At 45.4% G+C, this 20803-nt stretch overlaps 1 protein-coding gene and 1 long non-coding RNA gene across 2 annotated transcripts; both read left to right on the plus strand.

Annotated features, from left to right (window-relative positions):
- The first annotated feature begins 7262 nt into the window (after positions 1-7262).
- LOC148839142 (transcription factor COE2-like) lies at positions 7263-14209 on the plus strand. The gene is made up of 9 exons (XM_088935516.1): positions 7263-7285; positions 7605-7686; positions 10149-10290; positions 10633-10763; positions 11091-11217; positions 12280-12368; positions 12991-13056; positions 13622-13799; positions 13950-14209. Exons 1-9 carry the CDS (start codon positions 7263-7265, stop codon positions 14207-14209), a joined length of 1098 nt encoding a protein of 365 aa, XP_088791642.1.
- A 1047-nt stretch (positions 14210-15256) lies between these two features.
- On the plus strand, positions 15257-20217 carry LOC148839143 (uncharacterized). Its single transcript, XR_016093756.1, has 2 exons — positions 15257-15981; positions 18593-20217. It is a non-coding gene; the product is annotated as an uncharacterized LOC148839143 (long non-coding RNA).
- The last annotated feature ends 586 nt before the right edge of the window (positions 20218-20803 follow it).

Raw genomic sequence — 20803 nt, forward strand, 5'->3', positions numbered from 1 at the left:
GGTTTTTAATGGGTGCTGTAGTGTTCTGACACTTTCCAGAGGCAGGCAGGTTAGGATTGATTGGCCAGTCTAAGGTGTCACTCTGGGCTTTAACTTCATGAGGAGAGTGGCAGGACGGTGGATGTTTTTATCCCCTGATGGTTTGTGAATGGCAATTTACTACCTTTTCTCTGTAGTGGCGTTCTGAGCAAAATAAAGTTCTTGTCTTCAATATCTCACTTGTGGTAAAGACCAGAGATCACAACTTCTTTGCTCATTTGAAGACCACATTGCTCGTATCTTTCACAAGAAAGACCCTCATTTTAAAAAAAGGAGAAGGCACTTTTGATCTTTTAAAAATCATTTTAGAAATGATCAGTTTTGAGAAACCGCTCAATACCACCTGCATGCCCAATTTGTTTTTGCTTTGCTTGGGCAATAGCTCCCAGATGCAGCCCATAGTTTGGCCTGAGAAGGGCTCCCTGTTGACTGAGCCTGGAAATTGATCCCCAGGCTTGGACAGAGGCCTACCACTGTTTGTGTTTCTTAACAACCACTACACTGCAGGGGCCTGTGTGTCAGTATTGCTGCACATCCCTGTTTTGGATTAAATGAATAAACAGGTGTGCCCTCTGCTCATACAATGTCACCTACATGTGATGTATGTTTCTATATACCTATTGTTTTATAAAGGGTTTTAACTTTGAAATACTATTTAACCAAAATCCTGCATCTGTATCAGGTTAGCTATGTGAGTCAGAATTCAGCAAGGAAAAACAGTTCCTGCACTGATACACATTCAAGCTGGATTGTTATTCTTCACTGCATTAAGTTCATTAAGTTAATTTCCACTTGACTGAACAGCAGCCAAGCCTTTAGAGGTCACCCGTTACTGATGGAGCAACAAATTCATAATTGTCTGTAGTTCAGCAGAACAAACGCATCTTCTAATGGGTTGATGTTGTGATCAGCGATCACCTGCACCATAATTGTTGTGGCATTTTAAGACTTGACAGTAAGGGTCGAATATACCATTTTTATTCCCATAAGTATCTGCCTGGTCACTGTTTTCCTCATGCTTGGGGAAAGTCTTTCTAGAGAACAGACTGTATGACACAGGGCTGCTTATGGGAAGATATAGACTGTGAAAATGGAAGCTGCTGCTGCTTCCTAATGTCCTGCATGAACTCAAACATTTAGAGCAGATTATTTTTTCTGGAGCAGGCGAGCATGCCAGATCAGAGTTGTGTTTTCCCTGCAGTGATTTAAGATTTTTTGGGGTTTTCAAACTTGCAAATAAGGAAACATCTTGTCACGCTCCCTGTGTGTTACAGATGTTGCAGTTGTGCTGTGGGTGAAGAGCGCTGGAGCTGGAAACGTGCAGGAGAGACGGTGCTAATGAGATCGCGATTCTGGCTGAAACACGGCCCAGATGTTCCGCCACAGCCGCATGTTGATGTTGGCTGCTGGTGAAGCACATCTCCTTGCACGGTTTCCAAACTTGGCACCTTCTTCCCGAGCTGTGTGTGATTGTTACTGTTCACAGCCCAGCCCAGCCCAGTAGCCCTGAGAGAGTTACAGGGCTCCAGAGAAATGACTCGTCCTCACTATTTCATTCTTGCAAACAAAGTTTTAAGGAGTGGTATGAAAAGCACTTAATATAAAACATGTTTCAGGATACAGGGAAGACACTGAGTTAGACCAAACTGAAGACGAAAAGACACTGAAATACAGCGCCTGTTTAGCAACTATGTTGATATGCATTTAGTGTAATCTCACCTTCACCATTGCACACCTTTTTATTTGGTGGTGCACTTGTGTTTCCTGTCTCAGTGCCAGACACTGTATATTTTTTTAAAATATACATACAAGTAATAGGTGTCCCATAGCAAAGTTGCAGCCATTCATTTGCACGGAAACGTTTGCATCCATGTGCAAAATGATTGACCACCATAAAAAAACTAAAACAGTTGGTCCTTGCTGTGCCTGGGAGGTAGTCGAACCCAGGACCTCCCTGACAGGACTATGAATATCAAAAGAAGCCTGTGGCAGAGCAGCATGACTGCGGTAGGGACAACGGGCGCAGAGCCACAAAGTCCCTCTCATGCCCCCCAACCCAGGCTAATGGGACACCGCACAGCAGGTAGTTTCCCCTCCTGGTTTCAGCTTACCCGTCTAGTTTGAATCTGTCAGAGAGCGATTATCTCTTGTTTGAGGGGTGTGAGAAGCAAGGCTAACTGTTATGGGGCAAGACTCTGAGCACAGGTCCCTTGGAACGTGTGTGCTAAGAGTTATCTGACTGAAGCAGAGAGCCTCCCTACCTCCAGTGCTCCAGTGTAAGACTGGAAGCAGCATGATTCAGTGGTTAGTGGTTAGAGCTGAGGGGACTGAGGTTTACTTTTGAATTGAAGGAGCTAGGCGATTTGGAAGCAGGGTAGACTGTGAGAGAGAGACATTATGTCCTTTGAAACACATATGACACTTTAAAGTGAGGCTGGAGGATTAGAGAATTATTAGAATAATGATGAATCATCCAGTGGGGAGCTGCTTCAGCATGCATTAGCTGCAGAGGAACAAGTAAAAGTTATTTCCAGGCTGCAAACTAGAAAGAAGAAAGACATCGTTTCCGCAGCTAAGCCTTCTTTCCTGGAGAATTTTTAAGCATTTTAAATCATTGCTATCTCTTGCACAGTTGGAGACAGGGGTAGAAGCCGATAATGAGGGGTGGAGGAGTTGGAATAAGGGCTTTCGGACGAGTGATACGGGACAGAAAGAGCGAGGGGTGATCATAGGGGCGCAGGGGGAGAGACAGAGTGAGATAGAGATAGGGAGGATGGCAGGATGGAGAAATAAGGGCCCAAGAACAAAAGACAAGACAAGGAAACAAAGAGGCAGTGGGGGCTAGATTTCATCGCAGGGATTAGGAGAAGCAGTGGGGAGAGCTGGGGCCAGTGAGGATGAGGAGGAGGATGAGCATGGAAGGTAGAAAAGAAGTCAGAATCCATGAAGGCAACTTAGATGTCTCTTACTAAAAAGTCTGCAGCATGAGAGTTGAATTCTTTTTTAAAAAGCTATGCGCATGTATGTATGTTCTGTGTGCCAGAATATCAATGTGTTTTAGAAAGAGAGAGAAAAGAACTCTTCATTCAGAGTTCCTTTCCATGATGATAAGTTTACACTTAGGTTCCCAAGGAGATAACACTGCAATTACGCTTTCAAAGTGTCCTGTAAAATGATTGAGGTGCTAATTTAGGGTCCCTGCAGGCATTTTAAATGTTACTTCTTCATTTACCTAGATTAGGCCTTTTGCTTTCTGTTCTGGTTTTTGTTGAAGAAAAGACTTGGCAGAGTTTGCATGGCGGGACTTGCTTCTTTATTACCACCCTGAGAGAGAGAGAGGAGAGGGATGGACGAGCTACTGTACCTGCTGTGGCATGGCCTCAAGCTGTCACGTCCCGGTCTCTGTCTGGGGCTCCCCTGGAGACTGTCTTTCCACTGGCTGGGCTGCTGAGCAATCCCCCCGCCCCCCCCCCCCCAAACCCAGCCATGATCCTGACAGCCTGTCACCTCCTCATCCTGAGCACAGATGAGAGCAGGCAGTGTCCTGGTCCTCTGCTCTCTGCCAGTCTCCCACACCCCCAGAGAGACACGACCTGTGGCAGTGAGTGGTAGGAAAGGTGGGGAGGGGGGGTCATTCTGACAGCAAAATTAAGGGAATTGAGGGACTTAAATTACTGTGACATTTTTATGTTAAAATAGATCCACCATTCTCCAGTTATTAAGGTACTAAGTATGATCACTTACACAACTGCTTTGAAAATCCCTTGTGAATATGGTGACCTTGCAAAATGGCTTAACATTTTTGGGGGATTAAAAGCCAAGGTGAGGTAAACCAAACTCTGTTCTCCATCAGTACTTACCCCTTACATGAAAAGTGGTTCACCTGGGTTGTTCAATAGAAGAGGGAAATATGTCCCAGAGTCCAGGAATCAAAGACAGCAGCCTCCATATGTCATAATAAAATGAGTTAATCCACCTGATAAAATGTATTTGTTGCACAGAGTGGATTCCTTCGGCCACTAGAAATTGTGCTCCCTGAAAAACGAATTCTTCCCTTTTTTTCCATTTTCCTCCATTTTCTCACCACTTCATCCAAAATTCATGGTCACAGGGGAGCATGAGCCTATCCCAGCAAGCAATGGGCACGAGGCAGAGGACACCCTGGATGGGACATCAGTTCATCACAGGGTGGGCAGACACATACTGTACACACCAGGACCTGTTTTTCCAGAGTCCAATGAGTCTACTAGTATTGTTTGCACTGTGGGAGGTAACCCGCACACACACACATGGGGAGATCATACAAGCTCCACACAGACAGCACCCCAGGTCTGGAATTGGACCCTGGGCCATAGGGCTTTTTGGTAGTAATGCTATGACCACTGTGTCATCCACACATCTATTTGTGGTTGCAAAATCCAAACGATATAATTTAAAATATAATTTAGACACTTGCATTTCATTTATACTTAATGTTAGACATAGAGTTGCTTATATTATTCCATTTTGCAGACGGTGTTGTCTGCTCCACTAGATTAGGGATACATTTCAATGTTGTTTTAAGGTCTTAGTTGTCTTTTTGTCTCTGCTCTGGATGCACATGTGTGTTAACGCACCATGACCCTACAATGTCTGCAAAATGAAGCTTTGAGCTTCGGGAAAATACGTCTTAATCCTCTGAGTCACTCCCCTCGCCTCCAAAAAAAGGAAGAAGTCATGTTTTTCAAAAAAGACAACAAATTGTATGAGTTATAAAAATGTTTTCAAGGTGACTCGGATGACGTGGCGGCTGTCTGTTGTGTGTATCGGCAAGCTCATTGTCTGCTACAGCTTTGCTGAGGTTCACTAACGTGGATTCAACACAATATCCTCTCCTTCTGCTGTTAGGCATGTCACCCACAAACTCTGCTGACTAGACTCCCCAATAAATACAGTACATCTGAAAAAAAAGCTCACAACATCAACACAAACAAAAAGTGTGAAAGAGGGTCCCCTACTTATTAATTATGCAAGATTAGTCTAATTATAATTCAGCAAATGAATGTGTGGCAGAAGGTGTTGGGAAACATTGCGGTAGATTTGCATGTTAAGTGGGTAGGGGGACCCGCTAATGTATGCTAATGTATGCGGGCTCTTCTCGCTTTAATTTGAAAATTTGCAGCTGTGCGTCTGTGCTGGGGGAGGAGGTGAAAAGTTGAGTTTAGCTTTAATAACAGCAACAAGAGACCAACAGGAGGTCCCTTGCCGAGGAGCTGATGCTGCTGCCCTTTTGAAGCCTTGTCGTACCCACAGCCATCCACCAGGGGCCGAGAATAACAACGCCATAACCTAGTGGAATATACAGTATCAAGAGACAGGTGCTGTGGGCTAATGGGGTAGTGGGCAGAGCTGGGACAGAGGCAGTGTGGGACAGTGGGTAGACCTGCGACAGAGGTAGTTTGGGACAGTGGGTAGAGCTGAGACAGAGGCAGTGTGGGACAGTGGGTAGACCTGCGACAGAGGTAGTTTGGGCTATTGATTCAAGTTCAGACAGAGGTAATGTTGGCTAGTAGTTAGAAATGAGGGACTGAAAGAAAGGCACTAAGGGTAAATGGTCAGAATGGATGGGTTTGCATCTTTAGTGTTAAACTGCAGCTCTGCCTCTACATAATGTAGTGCTGAAATAAAATGTTGCCTGGTGGTTTGAACCAAGGAACCGAGGGGGGAGGAAACATGGGCTAGTGGTTAGAGCCGAGGGACTGAGGGAGTGTGGTTTATGTTTTGGATTGAAGGAGCTAGGTAATGTTGAAGCAGAGAAGGGAGTGAGAGAAAGGCATAGTGTCCCTTTACATACATATGAAACTTTTATGTGAGGTTGGAGGTCTTGTTATTAGAATAATGATAAATCATGCTATCCCTTTGCCAACAACAATATTGATTGTTCTTGGTTTAAATAGCTCAAATCAAGAAATATTGCACACTATTTCTGAAGCAATCTCCAAGCCCAGTTTGTCTGAGTGAAGCGAAGACTTTGCAGTGAGTTAAGAGATGGAAGCTCCCCTCAGCGTGAGGCCAATTTCCAGACTCAATTCTCAGGCATTTTTTTATGTTAAAAAGCTATCAAGCTATTTCCTACAAGTTTCAACTCTTTTGTTCCTCAGGACGGTTTATTGAGAATCGGAAATCATAACTCAGAACTTGGTGCAGAGACTGACTTCATATTGGCAGGATCTGACATCTCTCCACGCAGGAAAAAAAGACACATAAACCAAAGTTTTTATGAAGCTGCAAAACTGAAGATTGTCAAACAATGTCAAAAACATAATATGTGTATTTTCATTTCACCAAAGCAAAGTAACTGACCCTGTCTGGTCTGGGTTCAGTAAATGTAGTTTGGAAATACCATCTGGGGGTTCTGGGGTTTTTTCCTCTGTCACTCCCACTCTTTCCTTCTCCCAGTGTCTCTCAGTATCTGTCTCTATCTGGGCCGCTTGTCTCGCTGTCCCTGTCTGTCCTTCTCTCTCTGCCTGCCTTGCATTCTCTGGCGCATGCTCTGTCTTCCCGTGCTGTGTCTTTGTGTCTGTCTGTGCCGCGGTCCCTACCCTCCCTCCCTGCCTTCTCCCCTCTCCCCGTCTCTCGCGCCGCGCTGGAATCCGGTTCCACCGGCTCCTCCGCACGTGAGCAGCGAGGGGACTTTGGGATTGCGGCAGAACTCCGTTGCCATGGCAGCGTGCAGGAGAGCCGCGCCGAGCTCACCTGGGATTTGGAGTCTCTCCGCACCGCTGGAATCATTGTCAGTGACCACCAGTCACCCAAAGCACATCACACATCATAAAGGGAAAAAAAAAAACCACGCACACAGCACTCTCCTGCTGAATGCTGAAGCTGCGAAAAGCTGGGCTCTTTTCAATCTGACAGAAGACAACCACACCCCGAAAATACACAGCAAATGTTCTTGGGTTCTTTTGCTAAAAGTGTTTTGTTTGTTCTTTAGGAAACACCACAACATATCAGCATCCTATCTGTAGCTGCTCTGTAAAATGCCTTTTGTCACTGACTACAACGGCACCTCAGGGACTGGGCAATAGCCATGACATGCCGTAATGTGCTGCCGAAATGAGGTTTTATTTTCATTGTTCTCCAAAATAAAAAAAACAGCCTTTCTCATCTGGTTGGACTCCCCCAGCCGTCATCCCCCTGGAGTGAGGGTGGTGGGATGGCAGAGAGTCTAGTCCTCCTCGTCAATGGACGTCAGTAAATCTGTACGGTCAGAACCATAACACAGTCATCCGATAAAAGATAATATGACAAAGTCACAGGTGTTTTAAAGAGCAGCCCCTGATGCCCTCTGTCGTGGGGAAACCAGAACATAGACACCTGTGTGCTCTCCAGCTTCTCTGTTGATTTCAGTGTCATTAGTTCCATATTGACAGACGTCTGTTGTTGTTTGCTGTTTTAAACATTCCTAAAACAATAACATGTCTTCATTAAGGCGCTGCTGCAATTTTTTTGCCTTTTTTTTTTTGTCGTTGAGCACAAACAGGCTTTAACAGATCCGATCTTCTGTTTTTTTTTTTCTCCCAAAGGTTTTTCTTGAAGTTTTTTCTCAAATGTAACCAGAACTGTCTGAAGACGGCAGGGAACCCCAGAGACATGAGGAGATTCCAGGTACGGAGGAAGGAGAGAGTGGTCACTCTCTCGTTGTGTCCATCCATGCTGGCGCACGTTGTCTGTGCCACTGATATACTTGTGCTTTACTTTTAATCCGAATCTGTTATTTCCATCAGTCTTACTGCTTGTCTTGCATCTGTAAAATGTGCATTTGTCTACTTGTGTACAAAATCTAGACATTTTCTCTTTTGTAATCTATAGTTTCTTTGTCTGTGGCACAGTAGGTTGCATTTCCATATGGCGTCCATTTGCAATACAAATCTGTCTTCTGGTTTGTCTCTGCTTAAATTTATTTATTAAGCTTTTATGACCTGCCATCAATGACTGCAATCATGTCATTTATTTATCTCCTGTCCTGTCTCAGTCTGTCTGTCTAGAAGGCTACTTTACACTGTGAGGTCTAATGTCCTTGCACTGGAAAACGCTATAACATTCTACTGCTGTGCCAACACAAATAAATCCCTGGTAGCAAATTTATATGCGCACCTAGGGATTTATGAATACATGTTATAAAACTGAAGCAATCCTCCTCCCTGCGACACACAGTTTTACCAGTACAGATTTTTTCTATCCTTTTTAAGAAGACCACTTCAATGCAGAGGTTTCAATTTCAAAATGTAATTTAATTACCAATGGGGCTAGATGAGCCAAATAGCCTTTTCTTAACTGTAACCTTTCTTATATCATGAAATGCAGTATTCAATTGCTGGAGACATGTTCTGTAATTGTTTTGTGCATGCGATTGTGCTATTGTGTATGTGTCTGTGAATAAGACAATTTTTTCCTTCGTACGACATGACAGTGTGGGATGTTAGAAATTGCTGTAGGTATGTGAGTTTCCAGTAGTGCCAATTTTGTGATTCTGTTTATTGGAAAATATATGTGTCTGTATGGTGGTGTTTGAGTGTCTTTGTGGGTGGGTGTACAGTGACTGAGAGAGAGTGTGTGTGTGTATCTATCTGTGTGTCCCCGACTCTCGACCTTGTTGTTTCCAGAAGAGCAGTTTAAGGGAAAACAGGGGAGAGAGAGACAGGAAATAGGCCGAGGTGTTTCAGGAAGTTGTCAAGAGTTGAGTGATTGGCTCCAGATGGAGAGGTCAGGCTCTGTGACCCAGGAAGTGGTCACTGGGGAGACTCCCGCCTCACTTCCTCTGTCTTTCAGCACCACTTGATGCCTTGGATTTTCTCCTGTTTTTATGTGTTTGTGTTAACTCCTTCAGAGTGACACATCCTAAATTATAGGTTAAAGGTACACAGCTTTGTGGTCTATCATCTCCAGAGGTTAAACGGAAATCTGTCTAGTAACCACTTACCGCTGGCTGATACTCACTTGTCTTTGATCGATACTTTACTTTTCTTTACTCACTGTTCTCCCTTTTCTTTTATCCCTGCACTGTATTCACTCTAAACCTCACCTCAAGTTGAAAAATTTCACCCTCCTTGCCAACTCCCTGCCTCTAATCAGTGATCCTTACTTACCCTTGGAAGTGCCTCAGCTTCTTTTTCCTCAGGGTGTCCAGCTACGATATTCCTTGGCTCTCCATTAAAACAAGCAGTCCTCATCTATTGAGTGTCCCAGTTCAGTAGTGCTAACCTCAATCCCACCAGTAACGCACCAGTAACAGTTAAACTGGGCGGCACTGCGCAGATCCCTGTGAAGAAGTAATGGAACATACTGGTGGGGGAGAGGGGCATGCAGTGTACTCCAGAAGTTAAATTGCTTCCACAATTTATCAAAAAAAAAATTCCTTCCATATGTTTAATATCAGTGAGAGATTTTTTTCCTCCCCTCTGATCAGTGGTGGAATGAGGTTCCTTGTTTGCTGGCCAGGATTTGTACAGTGCAGATTTACAACAGTATGGGGGTGGGTGGGTTTGGTAACTGGACTTCAGCAGCTGTACAAGAAAAAAAAAATGAATTCAGCAATGCGGTTACACAGACCAACGGACAGCAGCCTGGTCCCCTTTCTTTCAGTTTACAGCTTCTTCCTCTTTTCACGATGAGTCCACTGCTTCTGAAAGCAGACTGACACATAAGAACACGAGAAAGGTTACAAACTAGAGGATGCCATTTGACCCATCTGGCCCGTTTGATAATAGTTAATAGGATAGAATATTATCTGGCTGTTGGCAAAAACTAGGATATCAGCTTTAACAACATGGCTGTGCAGCGTGCTCCAGACACCCACAACCCTTTGAGTAAAGATGTGCCTCCCCTTCTCATTTTTAAGTTCACTTTCATGTAGTTTCCACTTGTGTCCTCTGGTTCGTGTTTCTCTGTTCATTCTGATTGAATCCGCTGGTTTGGTTTTGTGCATGCCCTGAGCATTTTCACGTGAAGGTGGGGTTGGGTGGTAATTCGCACTGCCAAGAGATTGGCTATATATTATTATGGACGCTGACGGAAGAATATCATGTTCCTCCTCTTCTCTGTGTGTGCTTCTACATTGTGCCCTGTAGGTGGTGCTGTCTACGACAGTGAGTGTGGATGGGCACGTCTTGGCTGTGTCTGACAACATGTTTGTCCACAATAACTCCAAACATGGGCGGCGGGCAAGGAGGCTAGACCCCTCTGACTCTGCAGAGCCTGGCATGGAGTATGGTATGTATCCTGCTACGCTGGGGCTTGTGTGTGGCTTGGGGTGGGGAGCAACTTCACAGATTTACTATACCCAGACTGAAGTAAAAGTAAGAACACGACAAGTTGGATGTGAGGATAACATGGATTTGCGATCACACCAAGTACACAAGCGAAGAGACGCCAGCACACCCACAGACTGGTCTCGTGCAGGGCCAGCTGCAGATGATCTTGCCCAAGGCTGAGGCTGATTCTGCAAGCACAGAAAGATATTAGAGGAGAGTTTTTGGAGGTGTGCTCGCTGCTAATTGCTCACTGCTAATTGCTGGGTGGAATAACAGCATGTTCCTCTCTCCCCTCACACAGCCACACCCTGTATCAAGGCCATCAGCCCCAGCGAGGGCTGGACAACAGGGGGCGCCATGGTCATTGTGATCGGGGAGAATTTCTTTGACGGCCTGCAGGTGGTTTTTGGAAGCATGCTGGTGTGGAGCGAGGTAAGCAGTGGAAGGAACGGAGATGCAGCCATCTACAATGGTGGCTGCGCCCCACAAGTACTGCGGCCCTAGTAAGCTTTCATACACCTGGCGTTGAAACGTGCCATTGAAAACAAGCATTCCTCGTTTCTTCCTCGTGGATCTTTCGGAGATTGAGTTTTGAAGTTGCGTCCTACACCCCCCCCCCCAGTGATTTATTTGAGTCAGGTAACCTTCAGCTCAATAGTGACAACGGAAGATGGTGATTGCAGCAGAGAGGTTGAGTGTGACTTGCCGGAGATTGTAGCCCCGGTTCGTGCGTGATGCCCTCTGTCTCCTGTGTTCCAGCTGATCACTCCACACGCCATCCGAGTGCAGACGCCCCCTCGCCACATCCCCGGAGTTGTGGAGGTGACGCTGTCCTACAAGTCCAAGCAGTTCTGCAAAGGGGCTCCAGGCCGTTTCATCTACACAGGTGAGCTGCCGCATGCAAGCCCCCAGAGCTGCCTCCCCCTGTTGTCCTGGAAACGTTGCCTGCTCTGGGAGGGGGGGGGGGGGGGGAGGTTCGTTTTGGCAGTTGCTGGCGTGTGAAACCATTCCCAAGCAGATTCAGTCAGTGATGAGAGACACGGAAAAGGGGGTCATGTGCTGAAAAATGACTGAATGAACGAACCCATGATTGCAAACAGAAAAGCTGTCATTTTGTGGAAGATTATCCCAGTGTTGTCGGGGGTTTTTTTCCCTGGAAACTGAGATTCTACCTCTAACAAATGAGTGTGTGAACTGGGGGCTCCAGAGGTGAAAAGCCCAGGAGTTTGGTGAACGACCCCCCCACTCCCGGGTGAAGCAGATGCCTTCACTTCTCATCGGCCCGGCGGGGAATTAGTGCCAGAGTCGGCTTTCGAAAAGTCCTTGATGGAGTGCCATGGAAGCCCCGAGTGAAATCCGACTCGGAGAGAGAATCGGGGTCTCCTGTGCCCCGAGCGATCGGGGGGCTTGTTGAATGACACTTCCGCCGCCGCAGCCAGCGGGATTCAGTTGTCTTTTCTGGGGGATCTGTAAAGCCTGGGATACAGTTCCGTCGAGGGGCTCCCCGGGCTCTGTTAGGCTCCCTACTCGCATTCCAACACCATGGGATTCGGCCGCACTGTGGGAGTGTTGTTCCCGAGTCAGAAAGGCTCCGGACACAGAACTGGGTCATTGGATCTGCACTCTGAGGGAGGCTCGAGGGCAGACGAATGAGGACAAATTAGGACAATGGTTCTGTGAATGAATTGCTGGATTTTAGTTGGGAGTGTTCTTAACCCGAACCTGTTTAACCTTTTGCAGATGATACAATTAGCTATTTACGGGGGTAATACTACATAGAAAGTAAGAGCATGGGGAAAAAAATGATATAACGTGGCTTAAGCTTTTCATCTCTTTGTGTTTGAGTTCAGCCTGTGTGGAGAAAGAGAGGTAGTGATGCTTTCTTGGGCTTCTCTCTTTTTGTAACGTCCTTCTTCCACAAATACAACCAGCTTCTCTTTCTCTTCAGCACTGAACGAGCCCACTATTGATTACGGCTTTCAGCGTCTTCAGAAAGTCATTCCCAGACATCCAGGGGACCCGGATAAATTGGCTAAGGTGAGAGAGCACTGTCTCCAGGTGGAAACCTGCTTTTCCTTATCGTCCTGTTTGTACTGCAGTGTGTTTAACGATCTCCTGTATCTGGTGGCCACAGTCCAGCAGATTTTTCAGGACCTGTAAATCTGGATGCCTGAAAGTTCTAGGAAATTGTGGTCGGTGGATTAATTGAGCATCCCCTGAGAGCGATCACTTAAAAAAAAATCAAACGTATGTAGAGATTTTACACACAATAAATGTTGTGTGCTAGCATACCTGTCATTGATTTAGTGTCACCTTTTTGTTTGAGAATGCCAGTGAGAGAAAAAAAACCCACTTTCACTGGGAAGGAATAATGCATGCAAGCATATTCCGACTAAATGCGGACGGAAGTTTTGAGAAACAGTGGTAACAGTAATGAAGCTCTTGAAGGTTAATCCCAGCAGGATTTCAGCACCAAGAGGAGATCCTGAGGGACTGCAGCAAGGAGAGTCTTGCTGTCGACCACATCTGCACATCTCACTGGAATGCACCAAATCCACTCCGTCTGGCAGGGGTATCCATGTGGAAAACTTTCTGCGTTGCACTGTTCTGAACCGAGCAGTCATCTCCCTGCCTTTCTCTCCTCTGCTCCTCTGTCCAGGAGATGTTACTGAAGAGGGCCGCTGACTTGGTGGAAGCTCTGTATGGCAGCCCGCACAGCAACCAGGTACCCCTACACAGAGCCAGCCCCTGTGCTACTGTCTGCAAGCTGGCACCGGGGTCTGTGTGTCTGGCATGAAACAGTGCGTGCCAGTTCTGGTCACAACACATAGCTGCCCTAGCAGGAGCTCAGAGCTGAGACCCTAAAACAATCTTGGGTCTGAAAGAAAGGACACAGGCATAGGTAGGATAAAGGAACTGAATCTCTTCACTCTTGGGTAGCAGAGAAAACAATATTTAATACAGGCACTCGGCATCCGGAAGGGTACTCACACAGCTAGCCCAACGGATGACATTTTTCTCAGAATTGAGACCAGCACACGAGGGCGCCACTGAAAGTTACGTGGAAGTCTATTTAGGAGTGAGAACGGTATGCACAACTTTAAATAAAAAAGGGTGGTGGGATCCGTGGATCAATAGGCTAATATAAACCAACAGTTAATAAGCATTATGAGCTGAATGGCCACTTCTCCTTGTGTGCAGCACTCTGGGCCCATGTTGCGTCTCATACTTCCATTTCCTAATTCAGCCTGCTCTGAAGCTGAGTCCCTGCCTCCCTCTCTCTCTGCCAGGACATGCTGCTGAAGCGCGCGGCCGACATCGCCGAGGCGCTGTACAGCGTGCCCCGCTCTCACAGCCAGCTGCAGGCCCTGCCCAGCTCGCCCGCCCACGGCAGCGTCATGGGGCTCAACTCCTACAGCAGCCAGCTGGGTGTCAGCATCGGGGAGCCCGGCCAGGCCAGCGGTCAAGGTACCTGCCCGGCACACGCCCCGTCCTGCGACACACACACACACACACACACACACACACACACGCCGAGCCTGCCCGCCGTCACCACACAGCTCATGCTCTGATGGGTCCGCTCCCAGTGTCCGTAACTGTGCTTGCATGCATCCGCAGGCTACATCCGGAACTCCAGCAGCCTGTCCCCCCGGGGGTACCCCTCAGCGTCCACGCCCCAGCAGTCAGGGTACGGCAGCTCAGGGGGCATGAACGGCTACGGTGCGGTGCCCATGTCCAGCCTGGGGGTGCCAGGATCTCCAGGCTTCAACAGCGCCTCGCCCACGGGCTCCCCCTACGGCAGTAAGTGCCCCTCCCCCTGCCCGCCCCAACACTCATCATTGTCATTCACTGGACCTCCTGAGAGAATTCGGATTTAGGATACGCTAAGAGATCAACAGCCTTATTTCCTGTGCGGCTGTCCTGCAGGCCATCTATCAACGATCGATATGCATTAACGCTTTACTACAAAAAATAAAGAGCTTTATACTTTTAATAGAATATCAAATGACATAAAAACTGCTGTTGCGCACAATAAATGAAAAGGGAATAATCTCAGTGGCCTTAGACAAAAGCAACGGCGAATTCATTTACATTTAATTAACGACCCTCTGGATTAAAAAGAAGAAATGGAACTGCAAACAATACATGCTCGTTCACATCAGGCACCCCTTTAACACTGTAATAACCATAACCATTAAACTGCCATATGCAAAAACTGGGTGGCACGGTGGCAAGCTTTGTTCCAGTGCAGCACTGGGGCCCAAGGTTCAATTCCAGACCTGGGGTGCTATCTGTGTGGAGTTTGTATGGTTCTCTCCTTGTCCGTGTGGGTTTCTTCGAGTGCTCCGGTTTCTTCCCACAGATTGGCAGGTTAATTGGCTCCTGGGAAAATTTCTTCTGGAGTGAGTGTGTGCACTTGTGTCTGTCTGCCCCTGTGAGGGACTGGCCTCCTGCCCGGGCTGTACCCTGCCTTGAGCCCGTTGCTTGCTGGGATAGGCTCCGGCTCCCCTGCGACACTGAATTGGAAGAAGCAGTTGGAAAACGGATGGATGGTTAAAAGGCATTCAGCTTCTGTTCAGTTACTACTGATTTATAACCCACACACGATTCTGAAACAAAAGTAGGTAGATTAGCATAAGTAGCTCAAGATGTGTTAGCACTGTATAAAAAAATCATAGACTCACCAGTAAGCTTCTCAAAACAAGAAATATGATTTTTAATTGGGGCTGCTCTCTACCTGTAGTATATTATGCTATGTCTATATTCTAAATCAAAAATAGCTGCAAAACAGCATTTCCTGGGTTAGTCCAGATTCTGCTGTTGTGACAATCCTAGCAGAAGGAGAAGTCTCACCAGGCACATGTACTGTTGGCACATTCAGGGAAACCTGAGCAATGTGCCTGTACAGCAGGAGCACTGTAGTGTGGTCAGCATGCCACTTCCAAGAGATTCTGTTTTTTTCTGTATTTAAGGAAAAAGAAAACAATTGTAAAATTTGACCAATAGACCTATTCATCATCCAGCGAGACCGAGTGTGAGAATGCTAGGCACACGCTTGCATTATACAGTACCTTACCACCACTGAAAGAAATGCCATCTCTCACCCACTCCCAAGTTTTTAACATGAACTGGTAACAGGTACCGTCAAAACAGGTTATACTTTTATTAACTGATTCATCCAAAAGTAATGGAAGAGTTTTAGAACAGGTAATCGAATTATTGCTGCATTAATTAATTAATTGCAGCACAAGGATCTAGATATTTTAGTCATTTCCATTGTATTGATGCCCTATGTTGGAGTTGCTTGCTTGCATCTGCCCAGAAGTCCATAATAATCATTTTCTTTCTTTCCATTCTTCTATTCATTTTGACCCCCGTTTCCTCCCTTACATAGTTCTTTCACTGATTCATAATGTCTGAGTGACTTCAGCTAACAGATCGGTGTCTCTGTGTGCGTGTCTGTGTGTCTGTCTGTGCGTCCGTGCAGTCATGCCCTCTAGCCCCACGGTGCCCGGCTCCAGCTCCTCATCCATCCTGCCCTTCTCCTCGTTCCCCTCCGTCAAGCAGAAGAGTGCCTTCGCCCCAGTCATCCGACCCCAGGGCTCCCCCTCCCCGGCCTGCCCGGCCACAGGGGGCAACAGTTTCCGAGGTACCCCTGCCCGAGCCAGAGAACCACATGTGTAGATCGCTACCAGCACCACAGAGGTTCAGAACAGTAACAGCACCTGCAGAGAAAACAGCCAGACATCCCGATGGCTTACAGTGCCTGCATCATTTCTTGGTGCATGGTGTGGACATTTCAATGGGATTTCAATTTTTTTTTTCTCAAGTAAAGAAGCTGTCCAAAAGTCAGGTGTGAATAAAGACTGCTAGTTAGGGTCCTTTAAAAAAAAACATGCAGTTCTTATTGAAAATAAAGTGGAATTTCCAAGCACAAAATCTAAGTCCTATTAAAATCTTAATCTTAATCTTAAAAGAACTTAATAGTTCTGCAGTTAAAAAGATATTTTGTATTGCTTTTGATGCATCATTTTTAAACAAGAGCATGCAGAAAATTAATAAGTTCACCTCATTTTGGATGATCATTAATTTAATTTAGTTTTCATGCTCCCAGTCTGATAATGTCTTAACATTTGATAAACTGGTGGGTTTGCCTAATGACTGTAAAAGCAAACACACAGTATTTACAAATTACCGTGTAACACTGAGCAGAGTGTGTCTAATAGTTCTCACTTGGTGTTTCTCAGTCTCCTGGCACAGTTATTGGCAGATCTTAACATGGCCAAGGTGTTCTGAAAGAAAGCTGAGCACACACACAAACCACAGACACACACGCACGCACGCACGCACAACCACACACAACCTCAGACACATGCACAACCACACACAACCACAGACATACATGCACACACAACCACACACACACATACACAACTACATGCACGCGTACAGAGCCAAACACACACGGGTACTCACACAACTACACTTGCGCAGAGCCACATGCACACACACAACCACAACCTCACTTACATTAACGCACAAACAACCACACACACACAACCAACCACACACACAAAGTGCACACACTCACTCACATGTGCACACACACATAAAGGAAGGAAGGATTTCAAAGCTGTGTGCAGTACACGAGCTGGGCCTCCTTTTCCTTTGCTTTGAAGGTGACCTGTCGAGGGGTGAGAAAGTCCCTGGGTCTCTGGGGCTGTAGTGGATTGAGTTGCTGTCGTCCAGTGTTGTCTGTCAACACTACATAACCCCTTGGGTGTCTGCTTGCAGCCTTTCACCAGCACAGCTTTCTCCTCAAAGGACACGTTTGCCCCCCCACCTGCCATATTTATACCCCTTTCCTCCCATTATCCTCCTCTGGACAATGTGGGGAAGCAATAAAAAAGGCAAACAGAATGCTTGGACACCTAGTTTAGATCAAGGGATGTTGTACAACGCATTACCAAGACCTCTTTCAAAATGTTCTGTACAATTTTGCTCACCACGTCCCAGAACAGAAACATTTCCTGGCCTGAAGGAGTATCTTACCTTGACTCTCAAAAATAACTGAAGCTCTTTATTCTTGAAAAGAGGTGACGATGAGGAAGGAGAGCAGATTCAAGAACTCAGAATCTGCCCAGGCCTTGACAAAGTCAAGCCACTGAACTTTTCCTGACCCCAGAGTAAAACACACACCAGATAAACACGTGTTATAACTGTGCACTGAAAACTGCTTTACACAAAGGGTTGTGGGAGACTGGCACAAGCTACCCAGCCATGTTCTTAAAGCTGTTATTCCCTTACTTCTTTCAAGAAGCAGTTGGATGACAGCTTGAGATCACTGTTTTACCTCCTAGCCTTCAATGGGCTGAATGGCCTCCACATGTTCGAAACCTTTCTTATGATCTGATATTCTTGACACCAGTCGACAGTGAGCACCTCCCCAGTTTGACTGCAGCCTCCTAAAGGTCTGTATGTAGCAGGGTCTGGAAACCAGTTTGTATGAATGGTTGCCATTGTTCAGTAAAAGCACGGTTACCTTTCATCAACATTACAAGTAATGTTCCATTCCCAAGCTGTCTTAACTCTTTCTCAAAGCACTTAAACACATTTCATCACGCCTCTTTCGTAAGAGAGTCCTGCTCCACAAAGGTGTGGAGTTATAGGAGGTGATCTGACAGACAGACCGCAGTCAGAGCCCATCAGAGCTTTATCATGTAACATAAGCCAGGTGCATAAGCCAGTTTGAATTGCTGGATATATTTATGTCCAAGAGAAATGTATTTAAATGAGCAAATAGAATTAGATTCCTTTGTTTGCAGATTCATTGGATAGGGGTCTTTTGTAGAACATCTGGGCACGTTTTTGGTATCATTTTGGGGTAAATTTGGGAATGGGCTTCCTTTTTTTGTCATTTCATACATACAGTGAGACCTGAAATACACAAGGGTGTGTGCAAAAAGAAGAATCTTTGCACTAGATATTAAGTGCTGAATATTACAGCCGTGGCAGAAAAAAATGGATGATACCAAAAACTTTAACTTCCACCTACATGGAAAAAAAGGAAAGAAAATTGAAACAGTTGTCACTTTGTCTGCATACCAGCGGTAGACTGGAGTGCTTGACGCTATATGAAAAGCATACTAATAAATCTTTCGGTTCTCTTCCTTTAATTCAGAGACTGCTTGACTTTCTTCTCTTGCTTTGCTGTACACAAACACCTGTGTATGACTGAGATTTTCTCTGTCTCTCTCCAGCTATGACCGGCTTGGTTGTCCCACCCATGTAGGAGCCACACCCACCACCCCTGAGTCAGGTTGTCTGCTTGTCGGCGCTCTTCTGACAGGCTTCGCCCCCCGGCGGCCATGTTTTTTGGCATTTTTGACCCCACCTCTGACCTTTCACCTCAGCTCCTGCTTCTTGGCACACCGGGCAGTGACAGACAACGGCCACACCAGGGCCCTTTTCTGCTCCAGAAGCTGGAATCAGATTGTTTCAAATAAATAAGCGACAGCTTGCGCAGTCCAAACGAAGGGGGCTAGGAGGCCTTTGACTTGCTGGCTTCAGAGCCGACCTCTGAACAAAAACCTTCCTGCTTCCTGGAGACTTCCTGCATCAACACGTGACACACACACACACACAAAAACAACCTTCCGCCTGCTAAGGAAGAGGCCAGACAAAACGTTCTAGGTCTTCACCACAGACGTCCAGTGCTCGGGACTGCAGACACTCGGGCTTCGAAGGACACGGAGGAACTGGCCAGTCACAGAGCCCGCCTCTGTGCCAACTTTCTGAGAGACAAACAAGAAGGTGCCGGGATTTCAGCAGCTTGTCTCAGATCACAGACCTCTGAACAGACGGCCGCCTTCAAAAAAACTCTGAAACCAAGTCTGTATTGGTAGACATTTCAGAAACGATTGCCGTTCCTAGGAAGAAACGGACGGAATGCTGGGAACGCAGGCAGGCTCTGGACTTTGAAAGTCGACACATTCCAGAATCTCGTGGTCTCTTCCCTTATAGCGTATCTTTATGATTCCGACTCCGAGATTCCAGACTCCGGGGCACACAAATACCCAGGGCTACGGCGGACCACTACATACACCTTTTTATTTAAATGAGCAATTTAACTTATTATTATAGTTAGATTTAGGAATAATATAAAATTCCTTCATTTTGTAATTATTATTATTATTGTTATAATATTTTTTATCATTATTGTTGTCATTATTACTGCTACTCTTTCGGCAAGGTATTTCACTTGGTATATTAAAATAAATAGAAGTATTAATAAAACGAAGCAAAATATTAACTGTTTTCCTACAGCAAAATTATTTAAACATGACGTAATGTTCTAAGAAACCGAAACACAGTTCCAAACCAAATGCTATTGAAGATGGATGATTATGACATTGAAATGCCTTTTTTTCATCAGATACAGCACTTTCACAGAATTTATGTTGTTATTACAGTTCAGTACTGCTAAGGTGATAGCAGCTCTCATCCATTTGACAGATTTATGTTTTTATTCCTTATAACCTTAAGTGATTTGACTTTTTCTGTGTATATTTGTTTTATATGCATGGTCACATTTTTAAAACACTTTATTTTACATTGAGAAATATTTTTAATTTTGTACCATAATGTTGTGTTAATTTGAAGTACCTAATCCCCCCCCCCACCGTTGCTATGCAGTAATATAAGCACAAAAAAGCTTTTATATAGATAACAAAACTTAATTGTCAGAAAACATCATGACGTACAGCCATTTTACTCCATTTCTGAACATGGTCTATATGATCAAAGTGATTTTTTTAAAATGCAAATTTATGTCACTCGAGGTAAATTATCAGACTAATTTTCAAATAAAAGTTTCTTATTGCAAGAACTAGTTCTAAGGTTTTTTTGTTGTTGTTTGTGCACATGCAAAGACAAAAACACAAAGAGGATTTCAGTGTAAATAATATTTCAGGAGTTAAAGCCAATATGCCAAAATTAAGTTAAGACACGAGAGCATGACTGGCTTTAATCCATGTGTCTTCAGGTTTGAAAAATTTGTGTGTGGGGGGGAGGGGGCAGTGTGACCCCCTCCAGGAGAAAATAAACATAGGGGTGTTACCGTAGGTGTGAGATTAGTGCAGTGGTGTTCGTGTTTAGAGTTCTGGGAAGGAAAATCTGAAGTCCGGTATTGAAGTCCTAGAGAACAAGTGATTGGCTGGATTTGAGGCACTATCTCTGTCCTGAATATGAGTTGAGATCTCCATTTACATTATTTATCTTCTAATCTGGGTATTTTAGTGACTTACAGTATACAACCTGAGCTCCACTTGCTTTGATTGACACATCCAAGATTTACCATTCCAACATGTCACAAGACTTTTGTCTTCTGCTGGATGTTTTTTTTTTCTTTTTTTATTTCTGCTCCAAGCAGATCCTGGACATTGTAGATGACACCTTCTTTGTCGGCTCCC

The sequence above is a fragment of the Atractosteus spatula genome, chromosome 2 (assembly GCF_055471065.1).
Source record: "Atractosteus spatula isolate fAtrSpa1 chromosome 2, fAtrSpa1.hap1, whole genome shotgun sequence".
Taxonomy (NCBI): domain Eukaryota; kingdom Metazoa; phylum Chordata; class Actinopteri; order Semionotiformes; family Lepisosteidae; genus Atractosteus; species Atractosteus spatula.

What these genes read in the sequence shown, in the direction of transcription:
- LOC148839142 (XM_088935516.1), top strand. Translation starts at nt 7,263, where the DNA reads ATGGACGTCAGTAAATCTGTACG. An exon ending in ACCCGGATAAATTGGCTAAG is followed by an intron (nt 12,369 to 12,990) that starts GTGAGAGAGCAC and finishes TCCTCTGTCCAG; the next exon opens with GAGATGTTACTGAAGAGGGC. An exon ending in GCAGCCCGCACAGCAACCAG is followed by an intron (nt 13,057 to 13,621) that starts GTACCCCTACAC and finishes TCTCTCTGCCAG; the next exon opens with GACATGCTGCTGAAGCGCGC.